The sequence below is a fragment of the Ursus arctos genome, unplaced genomic scaffold (genome assembly GCF_023065955.2).
Source record: "Ursus arctos isolate Adak ecotype North America unplaced genomic scaffold, UrsArc2.0 scaffold_20, whole genome shotgun sequence".
NCBI classification, from domain to species: domain Eukaryota; kingdom Metazoa; phylum Chordata; class Mammalia; order Carnivora; family Ursidae; genus Ursus; species Ursus arctos.
In genome coordinates, this window is record NW_026622875.1 from 8112003 (window position 1) to 8129326 (window position 17324).

Here is a 17324-nt window from a genome sequence, read left to right on the forward strand (position 1 = left end):
TTGTCCCGTTCTTCATTGGGAACATATTTACCTGTCTCCTCATTTTGTCTAACTCTGTGCTCTTTTTTATTTTATTTTATTTTTTAAGATTTCTTTATGAAAGAGAAAGGGAATGGGCAGAGGGTGAGAATCTTTCAAGCAGACTTCCAGCTGAGCATGGAGCCCAACGTGGGGCTTGATCCCATGACCCATGAGATAATGGCCTAAGCCAAAATCAAGAGTTGGATGAACTGACTGAGCCACCCAGGTGCCCCTCTTTCTATGTGTTAGGATAGTCAGCTTCATTTCCTGCTCTTGAAAGTAGTGGCCTTATAAAGAAGAAGTCCTATAGTGCCCTGCAGTACAATGTCCCCTGTTCACCAGAATCTGTTACTTCAGGAGTGTCTCCTATGTGTGTTGTTTGTGCCCCACTATTTCGGCTGAGTCACTTTTGCTTTCAGCCCTGTCTCTTTGCCTGTTGTTGGCAGGTTTTGGACCCTGTGTTGTTATTGGGTCAGTTTGGGTCTGCCTTGGTCTTGAGTTCAGTCAGACCAGGAATTTGCCGGTAGAACTAATCAGCAGTGTGCCTTCCCTGTGTTGTCCCCTGAGAAGGCATAATGGTGACTAAGTTCTGCATTCAGACCAGATGTCTGCCCCCAGCCCACTGGGAATAGGTCTGCAGGAGAATATGGGGACGGAACTTGTGGTATTAGCATGTTTCATGCAGGAGTGTTGTGGGAGTAGACCTTGCGTTACTTTAGAAAACTGCAGTAGGACTAGAGGGGGCATGTCTACAGGAGAACATAGGGGTGGGGCATGCTGTTAGCAAATTAGGGGGAGAGTGTTTGTGCTGTGCTGGTTCCCACAGATGTCCATGTGTCTAGGCTGGGGGGCAGAGGAGGGAAATGGTGCTTATCAGCTCTTTTGTTCTTGGAGAAGTCTCCTAAAGATGTCTGCCCCTCCCAGCACATGCTCTGAGATTAGTAAGTAAATCTTCTCTCCTACCCCAAACGTTTTCCAAACTGCTACTTCTAGGCTGTAGCTCTGCAGAGCTGTTTGTTGTGTAGTCTCTTTAATGGCAGGGATTCAGTTTCCTCTTGCCCTCTGGCTCTTCCAGAGTGGAGCGCTGATTTTTAAAGTTCCAGGCGTTAAGTCCCAATTGTAAGAACTCACAAAATTAGTCCTCTGTGGTTTCCAAAGCCAAATGTTATGGGGTATTCATCTTACTTGTGTGGGTTTCCCATGCCTGGGGTGCTTGGTGTGAGGGTCTGTTTCCTCTCTTCATGCCCATGGTGTCCTCCCTTCGTGGACAGTCCCATGGGTCCATTTAGCTTCCACCATGTTTCTACCCTTCTTACCCTCTTCAGTGTGGCCTTGTCTTTACATTTAGATATGGAGAGTCTATTCTGCCAATCTTCAGGTCATTTTTCTGGGTTATTTACATTGATGTGGGTATTACCTAGTTGTATCCTTGGTACAAGGTGAGTTTAGGATTTTTCTATTCCACCATCTTCCCCAGAAGTCCCTTGGATCTTTTAAAATTAACCTCGATACCCATCATGGTTTGTAAAATAGCATCCAGTGATAGTACTATCTTTGTTTCATTTGTAATAGGAGTAAAAGTTCAGCTTTTAGAATCATCAGGCTGGAAGATGTCAAAACCTCTCATCTGTTTGTGGGCAGCCAGTATCACATGTATCAAAAAGGGAAACATGTTCATAATTAGCCTTTATTCCCATGTAGTGATTCTTGAAATTTACTCATGTGTATTTCAGTGAAGCATGGTATAGATAATAAGTTTTGCATTATGTATGCAAAACTATAGGAAGCCTATAAAAATTATATAAATACGTATTTAAGTTTTCTCAGCAATAGCTTATTAGACAATAAACAATATCCTGGTTACTTAAGCGATGATCTACTTGCTTTCCCAGTGGCACCATTTGCATCTGTCCCTGGGCTGGACTAATGGGAATTTAAAAAACTGAGGGCCCCAAAAACTATGAACCCTCCCTCAAAGCCAGTACCCTTCTCTGGGCCAGCCAGGAAAGCTGCCAACCAACCTTTCCCAGTGCCCACCCCACACATGGCCCCAGAATGGGTAGAATGTAATTGAAAAAAAACTGTCACCAGCACTTTCATGTTGGTTTTCCCTAAAAAGCAGTGCCATTAGGAAAACTGAAATTGTATTTTCTCACTCTCACCTATGTACTATGCCAGGTTTACCTTGGCCCTTATGGGAAAATAGTCATATGTTTGAAGAAGCCAGGATTCTTTTGTATGCTGGAGGCCCTTTTCATCAACCTCTAGGAAAAAAATGATAAAAAGGGCCAGGTAAATACACACAGACAAGCTAACAGAATCATTAGGCCATCTTGATGAATGGATTTCTAGGGATTATTAACCCTTATATTTATAAAGAAAGAATTAATAATCCCAGATGATATTGATAGTGATTGTTTAATAAAAATTAAAGTAGTTCTAGGCCGGCTCAGGCAGGTAAAGGGAAGATAAATACACACTACTTTTCTGTATCATTCAGCACCTTAGTGAGCATCAAGTGAACTATTTCTGCAGCTTATCTGTAGGCGCTTACTCTACCTAAGGCACTATGTGAGTCTTTAGAGGGGTTCCAAAGTTATTCTACATATAACCCCTGCCTTAAAGGAGGTAATTTTAATGACTCGCAGAGTGCTTTATAAATTCTGCTGTAAAAAAAGATAGTTAGAGCTATTTATATCATTCATGGAAAATCTCTTTCCTCCAACATATTAAAATTCAGAAAGATTTTTCTTTTTTCATAATATAAAAGAGTCACACTGATTGCCGTAAAATTAACAAAACCATGAGTTTACACAGTCCATTTGAAATGTTCTTATTCTATCCATTTCAGCACAAACAAATCACTCTTAACAATTTTCCAAAAAATGTCTGGCATGAATTTCATGTGAAAGCCATGCTTTTGTAGAACTGGATAAGAATATGGTAGGTAACCATAAAAACTGCTTTTTAGTCTCTGAATTCTTCAAAAACTCCTTCTACTGTAAAGTCGGCACGCACACCAGTATTTATAAACTTCTGGCAGAAGAAGCTGTAGAAACAATTTCAAGGATCTATGTCCATTGTTCACCTGAAACTACTGTAATATTTTGTGTCAACTATACTCAAATAAAAATATTTTTAAAAAGAGAAGGAAATTTAGCACACAGATCAATCCACTATTGGCTGCAACAAAGAGCCCTAGAGTGTGGGTATCAGTGCAGGCAAGATTGAGCAAAAGATTCAGATCATACTTAGAGTGATCTGTGATGTTAGGGCTAATTGGAAGCTGAAGACGATCTGTGTGGCTGCATGAAGAAAGTCTCCCTCCCACACCACTCCCACTAGCAGGCCACACATCTGCCAGTTCATGATGGTTGTATAATGCAAGGGCTTGCAAATGGCCACATAACAGTCGTAGGCCATCACATTAAGTAGGATGACCTCAGCAGCTCCAAAGAAATGTTCTCCAAAGATTTAGGTCATACACCCGTTGAATAGGATGGTCTTTCATAGAGTAAATCTACAATCAGTTTAAGGGTATTTATGGAGGAATAGCAGGCATTAATAAAGAAGAGATAGGCCAGAAAAATGGTAAATGGGAAACCCCAGTTATGGGCTGGCAGTGATGGTGACTACAATGAGCACGTTTCCTACCACAGAAATGATGTAGATGACAGAAACTAGAACAAATACAGTTTTCTTTAAAAAAAAAAAAATGGGGGTACCTGGCTCAGTGGGTGGAGCATGTGATTCTTGATCTTGGGGTTGTGAGTTCAAGTCCCATGTTGGGTGTAGAGATTACTTAAACATAAAATCTTAAAAAAAAACCAAAAACCTATGTTCATTGTAGTTATTCAGTAAACATTTGCTAAATGACTAATAAAAAATTTATGAGATAAATTTTTCTGTTTTGAATAAGAAGCAGTTAAACAGAGAGTAACGCTGTCCTGAGGGTATATGTGACCACCATCTAATGCAATTATTTTTATCCCTTTAGGAAAAAAACTAGCACTGAGGTTGAATTCACTGAGAAGCTGGAAGAAATCAAGCTCACTTTGGCTGAAAAAGAAGACCATGAAAAGCTGCAAGTTAAAATACAGGCTTTTGAAGACAAAATAAATGCTGGGAACAGTACTCCTAACTCCATCAGAAGATATAGTTTGGGCCAATTTTCTAAGGAAGAAAGAAAAGACATTAGATTTAACAGGTATAAATTTTGCTTGGCTGGTTTTTAAAGTATGCACTTCATGTTTGCTGTTAATTTTGTTATCACACTGTTATGGGGTGGGTTTTTTTTTTAATTTTTTTTATTACGTTATGTTAGTCACCATACAGTACATCCCTGGTTTCTGATGTAAAGTTCGATGATTCATTAGTTGTGTATAACACCCAGTGCACCATGTAATACGTGCCCTCCTTACTACCCATCACCAGCCTATCCCACCACCCCCCTCCCCTCTGAAGCCCTCAGTTTTTAAATATCTTTCACCTGTAGCACCCAAAGTCCCATCTTTTCATGAATGAAATGGCATTCACCATGCTTCCATTATCCGAAGAACCTTGCTGTATTAAAAGGAGAATACAAATGGAAAACAAACCGATGGCTGATTTTTTAAAAATACTTTAAATATAGATGTGTTATATATATTTTTAAAGATATTTTTAAAGATTTTATTTGTGTATTTATTTGAGAGAGAAAGAGAGAGAGCACAGGTAGGCAGAGCAGCAGGCAGAGGGAGAGGGAGAAGCAAGCTCCCCTCAGAGCAGGGAGCCTGATGTGGGGCTCCATCCCAGCACCCTGGGATCATGACCTGAGCCAAAGGCAGACGCTTAACCTACTGAGCCACCCAGGAGTCCCTATAGATGTGCTGTATTGAGAATGACTGTGAAAAGCCTCTCTCATTTTCTGATGAAAAAGCAGAAACAAAAGTAGAAGAAAAAGAATATAAGTATATAAGTCTACTATTTTCCAGTTAGTTTTGCCATGAAATTGATTTTTAAATCTCTGTGTTTCGAAGTGGCCTGGATCTTCAAAGATTTGCTTATTACATAACTTGTTGCTGGTTTATGTTTTTATCAAATCTGTTAATAGCAGCAATTTTCGGTTTCACACTCTAGAGGAAGTCCTTTTTCCCCACTGTTATTATTCTTTCTTTTCCTTCTCAGTGGATGCTAGCTCACCTTCTTTACCTGTCTCGGCTTTTTGTTGGTATTGCAGGTCAAAGAGTTTGGCTTTGCACGCAGTGCTAACAAAGAGCATGAGCTCCGATGGTGGGGAAGTCGCCGAGAGTGAAGACACGCCAGCCAGTGTCTTTCTTTCAGAAACGGACCCACTTAGCCAAGGAAATGACAAGTTGCCCTTTAAGGCAAACTCTGCCAGATCACAGCTGGGAAATTCTTCAGTTTCACACCCAAATATTATACATACAGAATCAGAGAATTTGCCAGAAACAGTTAAAGAAAACTTCCAGGAAGAAACTCCAGAAACAACGGCAAGTCCTATAGAATACCAAGATAAGCTCTACTTGCACTTAAAGGAAAATTTCAGCAAAGTAAAAGCGTACGCTACGGAAATCGGAAAGAAGATTCCAGTCCCCGATCAGTGTACCATTGAAGGTATGTGCTCTGAACAACCTAAATTTGAGAAATTTCAGACATTGTTGGGGGGGAAAGGGCTTGAATAAAAATGACCATACCCTAGATTTTTTTTTTTTTTTTTTTTTTGCAAAATAGATCGTTTGAAAACACCCTCACAGTATTTTAATTGCTCTTTTCCTCCCTAATAAGGTCAATCATCTTTTTGATTTCCATTTGAATCTACTTAGGTGCACTTAAGTTCACCGACTGATTTTTTCCAAACTTCAAGATATATTGTTCTTGGTTCTCTGTCCCCATTGTTTAGGAAAATCCTGGAAGGTGTCTGTGTTCCCTAAAGCAGGATCTGGGGTAGGGGTTCAGTGAGAGACATCTTTCCAACTACATAAACATGCAAGGAAGCCATGCACAGCATTGAACTCCAAGAGATTTTTCTCCCAATCATTCAACAGCATGTATGAAGCAACTACTGTGTGCTGGGCACTGTGTTAAAAATTCAGCTTTGTGGAGATTCAGCTATGACCCAAACAGACACAATCCCTGGCCTCTTGGAGACTAGAGAAAGAAAAGAGTGAAACCATAGGCAGGAGGTGATCTATGTCAGGAACCAGTGAAAGCGTGAGCTAGTCAGAAAACAGAGAACAAAGGAAAAGATGTCAGGAACCAGGACTTCCCTCCGGTGCACAATTTAAAGGGGCTCCAAAAAACCTTAGTAAAATTCTAAGTAAAGACAGGACCCGTATGTCTTGCCAAGCCATACTGGAGCAGAGGCAGAAGGAGCCAAGAGGTAATATTGATCATGTTTCCATTTATAATTTTGATCTTTGGTTCATCATGAACTTTTTGTGTTAATTTTGATTTTTTAAAAATATTATTTATTTCGACTACTAAATTTTCTCGTGCTTCTTAAATTTTGTGCCCTGTTCCTGGAAAAGATGATAGGTTTGAGGCACAGATATTAAATGGAAGAGTGCCCGGGGCAAGCTCATCCTTCTAGTAGTGGGTTGAACAGATTTGGATGTTTCGAAGGCACTGTCGACTAATTAGCTTTTCTTGCAGTCTTTCTCAGTGAGCAACCATGTTATTCCCTTGAGATTAAGATGAAGGTCCTAGCCCTCGTGTTGGCCCTGACAACTTTTCACAGGCTACACCCACATAGAAAAAGCTAGACAGCGCATCTTCCAGAAAGTAACACAGCGGAAGGATAGTGAACCCAGTTCACATTCACCCATGCACTGACTGTCATCCCCCTTAGTGGATGGTGCTAGGAGGTCCATTTTCCATACTCCACTTACTACCCTTTCTCCCACTCCAAATCAGAGGAAAGAATGTATTCTCATGCTAGCAAAGGGAAAGGGGAATTCAAGCATTTGGCAATGACAAACATTGTCTGCATGTCTGTAGAATCTGACATTTTCAGAGGTGTTTACATTAATTTATTGATTAGGATTCTTAACACTCTTTTTTAATGGTGACAATAAAAGTGATATTGTTCATATTCAATATAAGTTTTGGATAATTAAGTATAGCAAGACTTGGGAATAGCTAAAATCAATAAAACTCAACACAAACTCTTTACAATTTCCCATTTCTCTAATCCTCTATGTATTTAATGCACAGGTTGGAGAACTTAATGTAAAAAGAGGTTAAGTGAATTTCCCAACTTAAGAGAGGAAATTTGTAGCAAATATAAAGTTAGACATATTTCCATCTGCTAGAATAGTTTTGTTCTTTAAGTTTAGCTTAAAGCATTGAAGCTGTGCTATGTAGTGATTTTTAATCTTACGAAAATGTGTGGAAGTCCTGCAGTTATCTTCAAGTATCTAGTTGTCAAGAACACATGATATTTCTTATTGCCTTGAATTATTTGGGGAGTTTGAGAGTGACTTGGGTTTTTTTCCTCCAATATATTGAATGAATCCATCATCTTGGCTAAAAACAAACAAAAATCAAAAGGTATTTTCTTTTGATGTTTCCTACCGTGAGTGGCCTAGAACTGAGTATATATTTTTATAAGTTGACATTTTGGAATTTATTCACATTTTTGTAATTTCCTGGAAGTTCCTGGAAAATTCCTTGCACAGAGATATGTGAGGGATTGAAAATTTATATGACTCATTGTAAATACATCCACTGAGAAAGTACTTGTGCTGAGTGCAGGGGACATGTCGTTATTATTCCCTAGATTGTGGAAACCATTCAGGAGAATGCCAGCATTCATCTGGCTGACACAGTTTTGCTTGCTGTCCCGAGATCACTCAGCTCAACAATATCACATTTCTTTCCTTAAAAATTTATTGAAGAAAGATTTAAACTTAGAAACTGCGTTATATTTAATGTGTTGTTGGTGTAAAAAAAAAGGCACATTTGGCCTTTCTTGCTGAATTATGCAAAGTGATCAAGAAACAAAGGGAAGAAGCATAAAAACCACTTCCACAACAGTCAGAGTTCCAAAGACAAATAGCCAGCAGGAAACAAGAACAACAGCAGCAAAGCGTTAAGAATAGTTTTAGACTAATGTCAGAATGTCTATACCATAGGAAAATGATAAAACAACCCTTTAAAGAAGTTCTTTTGATAATATTTTGAATCGTATGAAAAAAACTGATGTCTGACTCCCTTACTTTGACCTACAAAAACATCACTTTCATAGGGTTCAACCTAATACTTCAGTAATAAACTATGTTGAAAGAACAGGAACCTCACGAGTCATAGCCCAGCAGAATTCAGTAAAAGGTGAATCAAGGTCACAAATATGATTCTGATCCTCAGTCAGCTATCTTACGATTGTGTGATATTGATCACAGAGGGGGCAGGTAATGGAGTATAAATACAGCAGCCCAAATCTATCATCATGTCTGGAAAAATTGTCAAACCCCAGGTCTTATTGAGGTTGGGTCAGCAATGTCATTTCGGGTGTGAAAGAGCCTGTTATTCCCAAGTCAGTAATTCTCTCCTGAGCCTTCTAAGCCTCTGGTGTGGGTGCAGGTTAGCCAACCGTGGGAAGTTAGGTATTCATATTCAGAGTGATGCTCTGACATCACTGCCTGATTTTATTTACGTACAAGACTGAAGGAATTTAGTTCATCAGCTAAAGGGCATTTTAAATACCCGAAACACTGGAATTTCTTTATGTGAACAAAAATAACTAGAGGTTAAAAAAAGTCTAAAAACGCATGATATTGAAATAAATCCTTGAAAATCTGGCCCATCACTGGTGTTCTATAAAGCATGATATAAAAGCTTACAAGAGCCCATCAATGCGGCTTTGGTTCACTTTGAAGTATTCCCTGATTGGGTGAAAATACATCCCATCTGGAGAGCACATCAGCAAGCCTGACTTGGAGAAAGCTAATTTTAAAGCTAGTAATGTCGTCCTTTCTGTAATAGACTGACATGTGGTGATTTTTCAACTTGAACACGTATAAAAATATACAAACATAAAAGTTCATTATAAGTATCAAGAAGCAGGTGCTGTTTCACAATTAACTACAAATAAAGTTTTCTTGTTGAAATTTTGTATGCAGTCAAGTCCAGCCTCATGCTGGGACGATCAAGGAGGCAAAGCCAGCACAGTCCTTACCTCTGTCTTCTCGGTTGGTCTAATCTGGAGAGTGGTGATAACAGTCACTGAGTGCTTCTGGAGGAAGTGTCCTCCTTTTTCAAAATAGATTGTTTTAATTGTTGGATTAGGATCTTTTATCCTTGAGGAGAATTGTAAGATTTTGAGACAGAGACAAATCTTCAAGCTTTCCCCCAAAATTTCAGAAGGAAAAACAGCAAATAGGAAGATATTACAAATTCCTTGGTGCCTCATTTCATTGATATGGTCCCCTGGGCTCCTGTCTGAAGAACCCTTGTTAGGGAAAACTTTTCTAGAGAATTTTTCTTGGTGCTTTAGAATTTATCATGGATTACCTATCTGCCAGCTCCCATTTCTCCCGGGTGGGTTTTAGTCAAAAGAAGAGAGATGTAATGGTGGCCAGTTTCTCCCCTAAACCTTATCCTGCCACTCGTATCCTGGTTCCAGTCATCCTCAGTGTCCCATGAGAAACATTTAACTAATAATTAATTATGAAACATTTAAATAAGTAAAAGGAAGACCTGCGAACCCTTTCGGAAAGATCCTTTCCAAACTCTACTGTTGAGTTAACATCAGATCACTGCCCATTTCATCCCCAGCAGAGTAGGTGCAGGCCCAGCGAGCAACCACATCACTGGTAAAGATGTTATGCATTTAAACACACAGCTTAACTGTTTGCAGAGTTCCACTGGAGGACATCAGATAACTTTATTTCTCATTAATTATATTCTCAAAAGCTACTTCTAAAAAACAAAAGAAAAGAAGGAAAAGAAAAAGGTTGATTTTCTTTGAATATTCAAATAGAGAAGGAAAAATGCCCTAACCGCGCTATTGAAAAAAGAGCAAAAGAGTGTGCTGATTATCTGCATATTGGCTTATCTGATTGGCTTATCATATTGGATTATCTGCATATTGGCTTATCTGATGTCTATCTATGAATGAGAAGTATATTCATCCAACTAGGGAACAATACAAAGTAAAATTGGTGAGCACATGTACACGCAGGCCATTCTGTATAGAAATCCAGGTGTGATATCTGCCTGTAAATCAAATGAGTCATCTAAACCCTTGAAATGGTCAGTCCCCCTAATACAGTGCCCACTTTGGATAGGCTTAAAGAGACATTGTTAATAAAGAAAAGTAAAAGCAAGTACGCAGTAGAGCAAATATGCACGAGTTCATTTTGGCGTACCCTGCCCCAAAGGCAGCCACATGAAAAGAAGGAGGAGGGGAGACACTTAGAAGCAGAAGTAGTTTGCTGTGGCAGATTTCATATTCTTAAATATATTCTTCTAAATGTATTATTTTTAAAATAGAAAGATATGGCATTATGTTCTTATATCTGTAGTTAGTATTTTTTAAATCTTTTTTTAGTGCAGCTCATACTTGGAGATTATTATTCATCATCCCTTATTTTTGTTTGGGGCTTGTTTTTACTCCAAAGCGTGCAGTGCTGTACGAGATGGTCCTGGGCCATGGATGGTCACCAGCACAAGAGTATATTCCAATCCAGCTTGCCACAAACCAAATTTCAGGAAGTGAATGTTATTTTTCCATTTGCTTCCATTATGAAACTGGCAGTATATGCCCTGTAGGGAAACAAAACGGTCCTTGGATATCATCAAATCTCATTTAAAAACTGAGCAAATCCATATTTCTGATGAAGAGCTAGTAGCCAAGGAAACTGAAAAGAAATTATATGGCTGCTGAAGAGTTTGATATAATGTAGGAAAAGGCAAAAAAAAGTAATTTTCTTTTGTTTGGTCCACAACAACCATCAGACCCTGAGATGATGGAGGATTTTAAAGTGTTTTTCCAAAAACACAGGCAATTACATAATTGACAGGAGTTCAGGTATTGATAATTTGGAAGGTATTTATTTGTGTTATAGTCAATTTGCATAAAGTTGTATGTTTGCAAACAGCAGAGAAGTCTGTCTAGGGGCGCCTGGGTGGCACAGCGGTTAAGCGTCTGCCTTCAGCTCAGGGCGTGATCCTGGCATTATGGGATCGAGCCCCACATCAGGCTCCTCCGCTATGAGCCTGCTTCTTCCTCTCCCACTCCCCCTGCTTGTGTTCCCTCTCTCGCTGGCTGTCTCTATCTCTGTCAAATAAATAAATAAAATCTTTAAAAAAAAAAAAAAAGTCTGTCTAAAGGAGCCAGAGTCACATGTCATAAGTTGGCAGATCCATTTGGAGTGAGAGAAAAAGAGCCAACTAAAGAACACCAAATTCCTGTGTTTCCTCTGTTCGTATTTTTGCCCTATCCATATTAGAGACCAGTAAGAAATTATAAAATGAAAATTTTTTCTTTTTTTAAAAAAAGATTCAGTGGACTTTTAAAAATAAGTTGCTTTATGGGAAACTCATCATTTTTCATATGAAATATTCACGTCAATTATCCAACAGCCATTAAAATATTATGTCACCATTAAAACAAGCCACAAATGTGAGAAACATAATGCCATTTCAGAAATCTGAGTATGATTCTGCTTCTCATAGTAAGCATCCTAATTTATTTTTTTAAAGCTTTATTTATATATTTTAAAGAGAGATAGAGAGAGCACAAGAGGGGGAGTGGCAGAGGGAGAGGGAGAGAGAGAATCCCAAGCAGAGCTGGCATGGGGCTCATCGTGAGGCTCGTCATGGGGCTCGATCTCATGACCCTGAGGTCATGACCTGAGCCACAGTCAAGAGTCTGATGAGTAATGGGCTGAGCCACCTAGGTGCCCCAAACCTCCTGATTTCTAAGTAGCCTTTTCAGATTGGCTTCTTGCATTTAAGCTTCCTTTACATCTTTTTGTGGTTTGATAGCTCATTTCTTCTTTGCATAAATAATATTCCATTGTTTGGATGTATCTATCATTGTAAAATCACAGATAATAGTTTCACTGCCCTAAAAATCCTTTGTGCTCTGTATATTCATCCTGAATTAATTCTTCATTAATTCTACGAGTATTTCTGAGTGCCCACTCATGCCAGCATTCTTCTAGGAACTTCAGAAATGTCAGTGAACAAAACAGGCACATATCCTTGGATTCACAGAAATGATTCTAGTAGTGAAAAACATACAATAAATAATAGAAATGACAAATAAATAATAGGGTGTTAGAAAGTGTTAAGTGCTACGAAAAGAAAATATAGAGCCGGCTAAGAAGAACCAGGACAGAAAAGATTGATGTATATACAAAAGGGGGTAGTTCTAGAAGGACTCATATCAAACTATCACCACTAGTTTTCTCTGAAGAGTCAGATCGGGGATGGAGGTGGAGGAGAAGTGGAGGGTGAAGGTGAAACTTGCACATTTTTAAATTACACATTTCTGCAAGGCTTGGAATTTTGCAACAACAGTGGTTAATTTCAGTAATAAAGAGAGATGCTGGTGATTTGGACCTGGGTGATGATTCCAGATCCCCAGCATCTGGCTGAACCAGAGTTTATGGAACTGAGTTTCAGTCCCAACCCTGCTATTGGACAGTTTCAGTTCCTCAAACAGGGTGTATCATCTGCATGTACCACCACTTCCTCACCCTTATTCCAAGAGTATATTGCGGGGTCATGGGTTCTTAACCTGTGCTCACTAAAAAACCGTCAGGGGTCCCTTTCAAAGGGACCCAGATCCCCCTCTTTCCTCCTTTCCTTACCCTACAAACAGAGCAACTGTGATATAGCTGGTGTTACTCAGTGGCCTTCCTGATAGATATTTAAACCAAGAACTCCACAGTTTAAGGAAACTTGAAAAGCACTCAGCTGGATCATTTTTCAGGTCCATTAAAAGAGTCTTTTAGGCTCTAAATTAATTCTAAGTGTATTATGTCAGAGCTGGAAAAATGTATATGTTTGTTATTTGGCCAAGTTTTTCATCAGCCTCAATTTTATTGCTAATTTTATATCACTAATGTAAAGTTTAAAAAAATACTTCTCTTTCATGTTAATTTCCTGTCCTTTCTCCAGACATCTGCATTCATCAATTTACAATAGTTTGTTGGGAGAAAATAGGCCAGATAGTTCGAAACATTTGAAGTTTATCTCACTGTCTGCCTGGATTTATTGATATCTATCAAAGAGCAAACTACGATTAGCAAATTAATGCATTGTGCCTATACTAACCAGTCTATATTGTTTTCTATTTTAATTCCAATATAGTTAACATATAGTGTTATATTAGTTTCAGGTGTGCAACACTGATTCAGTACTTACATACATCACCCTGTGCTCATCACAATTGCACTCCTTAATTCCCATCACCTATTTCACCCATCTCCCTGTCCACCTCCCCTCTAGTAACCATCAGTTTGTTCTCCATAGTTAAGAGTCTGTTCCTTGGCTTGTCTCTCTCTTTCTTTTTTCCCTTTGCTCATTTGTTTTGTTTCTTAAATTCCACATATGAGTGAAATCATATGGTATTTGTCTTTCTCTGACTGGCTTAATCTGCTTAGCAATATATTCTGTAGCTCCATCCATGTTGTAGCAAATGGTAAGATTTCATTCTTTTTATGGCTGAATAGTATACACACACATACACACACACACACACATGCACACACATACCACTTCTTTATCCATTCATCTGTGGATGAACACTTGGGTTGCTTCCATAATGTGGCTATTGTAAATAATGCTGCTATAGTCATAGGGGTGCATTTATCCCTTTTAATGAGTATTTTTGTATTTTGGGGGAAAATGCACAGTAGCCATTGCTGAATCATAGGGTAGTTCTGTCTTTAACGTTTTGAGAAGCCTCCATACTGTTTTCCACAGTGGCTGCACAGTTTGCATTCCCACCAACAGTGCAAGAGGGTTCCTTTTTCTCCACATCCTTGCCAACATTTGTTGTTTCCAGTGTTTTTTATTTTAGCCATTCTGACAGGTGTGAGGTGATATCTCATTGTAGTTTTGATTTGCATTTCCCTGATGATGAGCGATGTTGAGCATCTTTTCTTGTGTCTGTTGGCCATCTGGATGTCTTCTTTGGAAAAATGTCTATTCATGTATTCTGTCCATTTTTTAATTGGATTATTTGTTTTGGGAGTATTGAGTTGTATATATTCTTGATACTAACCCTTTATCAGATTTGTCATTTGCAAATATCTTCTCCCATTCAGTAAGGTGTCTTTTACCTTTGTTGATTGTTTCCTTTGCTGTGAAGAAGCTTTTTATTTTGATGTAGTCCCAATAGTTAATTTTTGCTTTCGTTTCCCTTGCCTCAGGAGGCATATCTAAAAAAATGCTGCTACAGCCAATGTCAAAGATATTATTGCTTGTATTCTCTTCTAGGATTTTTATGGCGTCAGGTCCCACATTTAGGTTTTTAATCCATTTTGAGTTTATTTTTGTGAATGGTGGAAGAAAGTGGTCCAGTTTCTTTCTTTTCCAGGTAGCTGTCCAGTTTTCCCAACACCATTTGTTGAAGAGACTGTCTTTTTCCCATTGGATATTCTTTTCTACTTTGTCAAAGATTAATTGATTATATAATTGTAGGTTTATTTCTGGGTTTTCTATTCTGTTCTGTTGATCTATGTGTCTATTTTTGTGCCACTATCATACTGTTTTGATTACTACAGCTTTGTAATATAACTTGAAATCTGGAATTGTGTTACCCCAGTTTTGCTTTTCTTTTTCAAAATTTTGCTTTTGCTATTCAGGGTCTTTTGCGGTTCCACACCAATTTTAGGATTGTTTGTTCTAGTTCTGTGAAAAATGCTGTTGGTATTTTGGTAGGGATTGCATTAAATGTGTAGATTATTTTGGGTAGTATAGACTTTTAAACAATATTTGTTTTTCCAATCCATGAGCATAGAATGCCTTTCCATTTCTTTGTGTCATCTTTGATTTCTTTCATCAATGTTTTGTGGCTTTCAGAGTACAGGTCTTTCACCTCTTTGGTTAGGTTTATTCATAGGTATCTTATTATTTTTGGTGCAATTGTAAATGGGATTGTTTTCTTAATTTCTCTTTCTGTTGCTGCATTAGTAGTGTATAGAAATGCAATAGATTTCTGCCCATTGATTTTGTATCCTACAACTTTACTGAATTCATTTATCAGTTCTAGTAGTTTTTTGGTGGAATATTTTGGGTTTTCAATATGTAGTATCATTTCATCTGCAAATACTGCATGTTTTATTTCTTTCTTACCAATTTGGATGACTTTTACTTCTTTTTGTTGTCTGACTGGCTAGGACTTCCAGTACTATGTTGAATAAAAGTAGTGAGAGTGGACATTCTCATCTTATTCCTGATCTTAGGGGAAAAGCTCTCGGTTTTTTCCCATTGGATATGATATTTGCTGGGGGGTTTTCATAGATAGCCTTTGTTATTTTGAGATATGTTCACTCTAAACCTACTTTGTTGAGAGCTATCACCATGAATGAATATCATACTTTGTGAAATATTTTTTCTGAATCTATTGAAATGATCATATGGTTTTTATCCATTCTCTTATTAATGTTGACATATCACATTGATTGATTTGCAAATATGGAGCCACCCTTTCATACTGGGAATAATCCCACTTGATCATGATGAATGATTTTTTTTAATGAATTGTTGGATTCGGTTTGCTAGTATTTTGTTGAGGATTTTTGCATCCACATTTATGAGAGATATTTGCCTACAGTTCTCTTTTTTTGTGGTGTCTTTATCTGGTTTTGGAAACAGGGTGATGATGACCTCCTGGAATGAATTTAGAAAATTTCCTCTTTCTATTTTTTGGAATAGTTTGAGAAGAATAGATATTAACTCTTCTTTAAATGTTTGGTAGAATTCACCTGTGAAGTGGTCTGGTCCTAAGCTTTTGTTTTTTGGGAGGTTTTTTGTTTTTTGGGTTTTTTTATTATTATTATTACTGTTTCAATCTCCTTCCTGGTAATCAGTCTGTTCAAGTTTTTTTATTTCTTCCTGCTTTAATTTTGGTAGGCTCTATGTTTCTAGGAATTTATCTAGGAATTTCTTCTAGGTTGTCTAATTTGTTGGCATATAGTTTTTCATGATATTCTCTTCAGTTATTTGTATTTCTGAGGTGTGTTGGTTGTTATTTCTCTTCTTTCATTTGTGATTTTGAGTCCTCTGCCCCCCCCCCCCGTGTGTGTGTGTGTGTGTGTGTGTGTGTGTATGTGAGATGAGTCTGGCTAAAAGTTTATCAATTCTGTTGATCTTTTCAAAGACCCAGCTCCTGTTTCATTGATGTGTTCTATTATTTTTTTTGTTTCTACATCATTTATTTCTGCTCTAATCTTTATCATTTTCTTCCTTCTACTGGTTTTGGGTTTTGTTTGTTCTTTTTTTTCTAGCTCCTTTAGGTGTAAGATTAGGTTGTTCATTTGAGATTTTTCTTGCTTCATGAGGTGGGCCTGTATTGCTATAAACTTTCCTCTTGGAACAGCTTTTGCTGAATCCCAAAGATTTTGGACTGTTGTGTTTTCATTTTCATCTCTCTCCACATATTTTTTTAAATTTTCTTGTTGAATTCTTGTTTGACCCATTCATTGTTTAGGAACATGTTATTTAACCTCCATGTATTTGTGTTCTTTCCAGATTTTTCTTGTCATCGATTTCTAGTTTCACAGCATTGTGGTCAGAAAAGATGCGGTATGACTTCAGTCTTTTTGAATTTGTTGAGGCTTCTTTTATGGCCTACTATGTGATCTGTTCTGGAGAATGTTCCCTGTGCACTTGAAAAGAATGTGTATTCTGGTGGTTCAGGATTCAATGTTCTGAATATTTCTGCTAGATCCATCTGGTGCAACGTGTCATTCAAAGCCACTGTTTCCTTGTAGATTTTCTGTTGGATGACCTGTCCATTGATGTACACGGAGTCTTAAAGTCCCCTACTATTATTGTATTACTATTGATGATATCTTTTATGTTTGTTATTAGCTGCTTTTTTGTATTTGGGTGCTCCCATGTTGGGTGCATAAATACTTACAATTATTGTATCTTCTTGTTGGATTGTTCCCTATGATTATATAGTGTGCTCCTTTGTCTCTTATTCTAGTCTTTGTTTTAAAGTCTTTTTATTTTTTCTGATATACGTATTGCTACTCTGGCCCTCTTTTCACTTCCATTTGCAACATAAATATTTCTTTATCCCTTCACTTTCAATCTGCAAGTGTTTTTCGGTCTGAAAT

General features: G+C 37.9%; 1 protein-coding gene across 5 annotated transcripts in view; it reads left to right on the plus strand.

Annotated features, from left to right (window-relative positions):
• VEPH1 (ventricular zone expressed PH domain containing 1) overlaps positions 1 to 17324 on the plus strand; it is a 223822-nt gene that overhangs the window by 120712 nt on the left and 85786 nt on the right. For all 5 annotated transcript variants that reach the window (XM_057315872.1, XM_048216092.2, XM_057315874.1 and 2 more), the window contains 2 exons: positions 4019 to 4228; positions 5240 to 5637. In XM_057315872.1, coding sequence (XP_057171855.1) covers positions 4019 to 4228; positions 5240 to 5637 — 608 coding nt within the window. The remainder of the gene's footprint in view (positions 1 to 4018; positions 4229 to 5239; positions 5638 to 17324) is intronic.